This window comes from Schistocerca piceifrons, chromosome 7, assembly GCF_021461385.2.
Source record: "Schistocerca piceifrons isolate TAMUIC-IGC-003096 chromosome 7, iqSchPice1.1, whole genome shotgun sequence".
In the NCBI taxonomy this organism is placed as follows: Eukaryota; Metazoa; Arthropoda; class Insecta; order Orthoptera; family Acrididae; genus Schistocerca; species Schistocerca piceifrons.
In genome coordinates this window covers 39944979-39950978 of record NC_060144.1, presented here as the reverse complement: position 1 = coordinate 39950978, position 6000 = coordinate 39944979, and the positions used below count along the sequence as shown (strand labels likewise).

General features: G+C 46.4%; 1 protein-coding gene across 1 annotated transcript in view; it reads left to right on the top strand.

Annotated features, from left to right (window-relative positions):
* Positions 1–340: 340 nt before the first annotated feature.
* Positions 341–6000, top strand: part of LOC124805408 (ras-specific guanine nucleotide-releasing factor 1-like) — an 871442-nt gene continuing 865782 nt past the window's right edge. The window contains 1 exon segment of the mRNA XM_047265969.1: positions 341–557. Coding sequence (XP_047121925.1) covers positions 341–557 — 217 coding nt within the window.

Below are 6000 nucleotides of genomic sequence, written 5' to 3'. Positions count from 1 at the left end.
ATGAGTTATCGATTCTGCTATCAATAAAACTTCAATATTACGACCAACGCTGACCTTCCTTTTAATTTTCTGTGAAGTTTCGCAGTGCTAGCAAGCTGCGATTCGCGTTAATACTCGTACTAATCTGGATTTCAAGATGACCTACAGTACGGGTTGTAACCTGTGATCCAAAAGAATATAACAAGTATTTTGTCTTAATGGCTTTACTGTTCTATTTGCGATTTTTCTGTGCCCGCAACTCGCTCTGCTTTTTATGTAAGCACGTTCGTTAGCTAACTGGCGCTGGGTAACCTCGGAGTCGTTTTCGAAGCCCGGTCTGTGTTGCAGCCTGGTGTTCCGCATGGTGGAGGCTGAGGAGGAGTACATGGAGCAGATGGAGGTGCTCGTCTCGTGCTTCCTGCGGCCTTTCAAGATGGCGGCCAGCTCCAAGAAGCCTCCCTGCTCACACGAGGACGTCAACTCCATCTTCCTCAACAGTGAAACGGTGCTCTTCCTGCACCAGATCTTCCTCAAGGGCCTCACGTCGCGGATGGAGAGCTGGCCCACGCTCGTCCTGGGTAAGTCGCTCTGTCTCTGAGGTACTGAACTGTGGGAGCTGCCACTGACAGGCTTCTGAGAGTTGACAGTTCGAGGGGAACAATAAACTAGAATCAAAAATGATTTCCCGAGTCCCCTAAGAAACTACACATAATAAACCCATACGCAGTAAATCCATGAAGTATTGTGGAGGCCTGTAATGTGATTTTTTTTGCTGCCACTAAGTACAATAATAACGCACGTCTCCGCAAACTTACTCACTGTTAATTGCTATGGGCCGAACGTTTGGGCTCTTAGAGCCAGGAAAGTAAGGTCAGCACAAGCTATTCGGCGAGCACAGGCAAGTGTAGGCCTACACCTGCGCCCGACAGGCGTGTGGGGAACAACACGGACGAAGACGCTGCTGGTGATGTTATGCATTACCATTACACCTAGCCGGAAGAAAGAGATGTGCACAATACTGGCTGAAAAAGTGTGAATATGTTAAGGTAAATCAGATACTGTACACAAGAGCCACATCGAATAAGGAATGAGGAACTGTGACATAACTCAGCGACAACCAAAATATCAGCTCCCGAACTGAAAGCGTACGTGGCAGAGAGACAACCAATACGAGGCCATACTCCATGATAACGACACACGTCACGACAGAGCCACCTGTAGCATCTCTCCGGAAGCAGTGAGCACATGAGCCTCGGGGAGGCCCACGAAAGTCTTCCTGACACCCTGACAGACATATGTCAATGCGCACATTTATTCATGATTATTTTTTAAAATTATTAATGTTTTTTTTCTTTTTACGTAGATATTCTATGTAGATTTTCAGCTCTTAAACATTACAGTGCGTAGTTACACTACTGCATTTGAAAATGGTTCAAATGGCTCTGAGCACTATGGGACTTAACGTCTGAGGTCGTCAGTCCCCTAGAACTTAGACCTACGTAAACGTAACTAACCTAAGGACATCACACACATCCATGCCCGAGGCAGGATTCTAACCTGCCACCGTAGCGACCGGACTGAGCGCCTAGAACCACTCAGCCACCGCGGCCGGCTAATGCATTTGAAATTATGTTAAAATATTATGTGGTATATTCATGCCTGTCATGCCCAACATTTGATTTGTTCTAGTATGTAGATAACAGACTAAAAGGCAATAGCAAATAAATAAATAACATGGAGGCGGAGTGACACCGAAACCCGTAAAAGTGGCGTGTTGGTGATGACCATCACTGTGTAGTGGATGCTGGGGACATAGACCGTAGGAAACATAGACTGAGCATGAAGTCGTTATACTGAAACATACATCTAAGTCACGTGATTCGGGACAGGAAGCTCACACTTTCGGTTACTGCGCGTTTTGTGAAGTGGTGCCCACGGTTACAGTCTTCGTCGCTTATAGCCGAACCCAGGCATTGACGTAAACAATAAAATGACATGTTCTATAGCTATTCGGATGTGGAAGCGCGACATCATAAATACAAGTTTATTTCGTTTGTTTCAGAAGGACAACAGAACATTGCACACGCTTTGTTCAGGAATGGCCAGAAAACCAATTCTGCGTGAAAAACTTTTGCCCCGAATCACGTGACTTAGGTGTTGGTTTCAAACCTTGATACTGTAGAGATACGGAAGTGAGCGGTCTACATTGTCTGTGGTCTATCCCTGGAGGTTCCAGCAGCCTCAAATAAGAATGCCTCAGTGCTGCACAACTGACTATATAGCAAGTGAATCGCAGATAAAACTAAACACAGAGTCAACGATCTTATTCACTACTTGTGCAGGGCGGTCATTCAGCTTTGTCCGCCGGCCAGTGTGGCCGTGCGGTTCTAGGCGCTTCAGTCTGGAACCGCGTGACCGCTACGGTCGCAAGTTCGAATCTTGCCTCGGGCATGGATGTGTGTGATGTCCTTAGGTTCGTTAGGTTTAATTAGTTCTAAGTTCTAGGCGACTGATGACCTCAGAAGTTAAGTCGCATAGTGCTCAGAGCCATTTTTGAACCAGCTTTGTCCAAGTACAGTAAAGGTGAACAATTTACAGTAACAGGAAGCAAATGAAAATCTTACACTTACACTAAGAACATTTCTGAGCACGTTCCAGAAATAATCGAGTGGTTCCCTAACAATAATCAGCATTTAACCTTCACAAAAAACCAGAAGTTACATTAGAACTGTGTTCCGAAGAATAGCGAGACTCAGGGGTCGGCGCCGGACACAGGAGAGTCTTAAAGAAACGGCCCAGCCAGCAGTCATCGTTGTGGATGTGGACCGACGCCTGTCGTGTGCGTGCTAGCCACGCGCTCCAACTACCCTGGCGCGAGAGAAAAAAAGAGGCAGTTGTGTGACATAAGGTAAAGTTGGTATGCGTGATGCTATATCTGAAAGACGATGTCATCCAAATCTCACGCAAGTCGCGTGAGAGTGTCGTTAGTAGCTCCACTATGAGGAGTCCCGGGTTCGATTCCCGGCGAGGTCAGAGATTTTCACCTGCCTCGAGATGACTGGGTGTTTGTGTTGTCTTCATCATTTCATCGTCATTCATGAAAGTGGCGAGATTGGGCTGAGCAAAGGTTGGGAATTTGTACGGGCCCAGTTGGGGGCCCACAATCCAAACATCATCATCATCATCATCATCATCCACTATGAGGAAAGAAATCAGCTTTGCTTTATATACCCGATGTAACTGCCGTGCCCGTTAGTTACCTTTGAAACTAGGCGTGTCGAGTTTATGTTAGTCAAGAACGCCTTTAAGGCAACAAAGACGTCATTATCAACACCTCACCGAGTTTGAACGAGATAGTGCAATAGGGCTACGAAAAGCTGAATGTTCGTTCTGCGATACTGCAGGAAAGCCTGGCAGGAATGTAGCCACTGTATAAGATTGCTGGCAGCAGTAGTTACGAGAATGTACGGCCGCAAGAAGATCGAGCTCGAGACGGCCATGTGACACTACTGTGAAGGACAACCAGTGTGTTCGGCGTTTGGCTGTGGCGCATCGTACTGCCTCTGTAGTAGCAATTTGAACAGCAGTTGGGACAACAATAACACAATGAACAGTTACAGATCGGTTACTTCAAGCACAGCTCCGTAGCGTGCGTTCCACTGACCGCAGACCACCGCCGTTTGGGACTTCAGTGGTGTCAAGCGAGAGTTCATTGGAGGACAAGGTGGAGGTCTCGTATTTTCCCATGAAAGCTAGTTCTGCCTCTGTGTCCGTGATGGCCCGTGTGCTGCTTACGGGAAGGCTAGTTGCGGGATGGGAACTATCTTGTCTGCTTGCTAGACACACTGCACCATCACATCGACTTATGGCCTGGGGTGCGATTTCGTATGGCAGTTGGCGCACTCTGATGGTTATTCCACGCTCCCTGACTGCAGAATTGTCTTTCAGACTGTGTTCTGCCATTCATGAACAGTATTGCAGGGGATGCATTCCAACAGGACAACGCTCGCCCAGAAAGCGCTGTTGGAACCCAACATGTTCTGTAGAGTGTGTCGACATGTTGCCTTGGCCTGCTCGATCAGCAGATCTGTCTCCAGTTGAGTACCTATGGGACGACAACTACTGTGTCATCCACAAACAGCATTTACTGTCCACGTTTGACCGGTGAAGTGCAACATGCATGAGCTCTATGCTACAAACTGACATCCGGCACTCGTACGATACAATGCATGCACGTCCGCATGCTTGTACTCAACGTTCTGTCGGTTACACCAGTGATTAATGTATCAGCATTTCACATTTGCAGTGGCTTGTCTCGTGCTTACATTAACCTGTGATCCTGCAATGTTAAACACTTGAATATGTTACCCAGAAAAATTGTGTTCCAGAAGCTTCATTCTGTAAAAATGGTTCAAATGGCTCTGAGCACTATGGGACTTAACATCTGAGGTCATCAGTCCCCTAGAACTTAGAACTAATTAAACCTAACTAACCTAAGGACATCACACACATCCATGCCCGAGGCGGGATTCGAACCTGCGACCGTTACGGTCATGCGGTTCCTGACTGACGCGCCTAGAACCGCTTGGCCACACCGGCCGGCCCCTTCATTCTCTGCTGAATATCTGTGGACAATCCTAGTCTGAGGAAGTGAAACTTGGCTGATCACCTGCGGTGGATTGAAATTCACTTAGCCACGCATCTACACTTAACTATTCAAGGAAAGATAGAGAAAAGAAAGAGCTTGCTGATATCAAGATGAAGTAACAAGTCGCTTCAAAGTGTTCTTTCAAGTACTTAATCAGAAACCAGAACAGCAACCGTAATACATTTAAATAAGTTAGCAAGGTTTGACAAATGAGAGAAATATAAAATTACGCCATAATGTATGCTTTTCAAGATGACTCTAGTGAGAATTTAATAATAGAATAAAGCCTATGTGAACAAGCAAAATTCACAACAAAAGTAATATGAGGGTATGTTTAGACATTGCCGCATTGTTCTAGTTCTCGGCGTGGCTGTTTTAATCAGAACAAAGCGCTCTCGCGGAATTCTCGTTTCCTCAAATGCCTTTTTTTAGTAAGACATAATAAATGTTCCCTAGTCCCTAACGTGATACACCTGAAAGAAAACGTTAAACATCACGAATATTCAAAGTAAGGCATTACGAAAACCGCAAAATATACAGAGTGGTCCAAAGACACAGGCGATCGGATTCAACATCACAGGAGAACCTAGTCCAGGCACTGCTATGCGGCAGCTCACTTGGGAGCAATAGTGGTGGTGACGGGGGGGGGGGGGTGGCGAGAGGGGGGGGGGGGGGAGTGCAGACGCACCCGACAGCCTGCGGCCAGCGTATCGGCCCTAACACGATAGCTCGGGCTGCAGTGGTGCACACAATCTTCTCTGCTCCCCCCGGTCACTATCTCATGTTGCCAAGAACTACCATATAATTCTACAGGTTATAGTTACCTGCGAAAATTTCCAAACTACATTCAATCACACAGTCATGCGTCTTTGCTCTCTCTCTCTCTCTCTCTCTCTCTCTCTCTCTCTCTCTCTCTCTCTCTCACACACACACACACACACACACACACACACACACACGCACGCACGCACGCACACGCACGAGGATTAAGGGCATAAAAATACGCAGAAGACCTCATCCCTCTTCCAAAAGCACACCACCTTCGCACGTAGTGAGTTGTAACGCCAGCTGCAGATTGTGTCCGCATAGAAAACCTTTCTGTTGTGAAACGGTGCCAGTAGTCCACTTTAAAATTGAAGACCGTTTTTAGGTAATACAATGGCTTATAGTTTCGACATAGTTTCCATTTCATTCAAACGTTTTCCGAGTGCGTCGATTTCATCGCAGAGCCGCAATTATGGATCTTTCATAACCACTACATCGGATTCAAAAAAAACTTTCGTGGTAAAAATTTCTTTATACGTATGAAGAGATGAAAGTCAAAGGGACATTCCCAAGTTGTTGTATCGGTGCAACAGTTCTTACTTCAAATC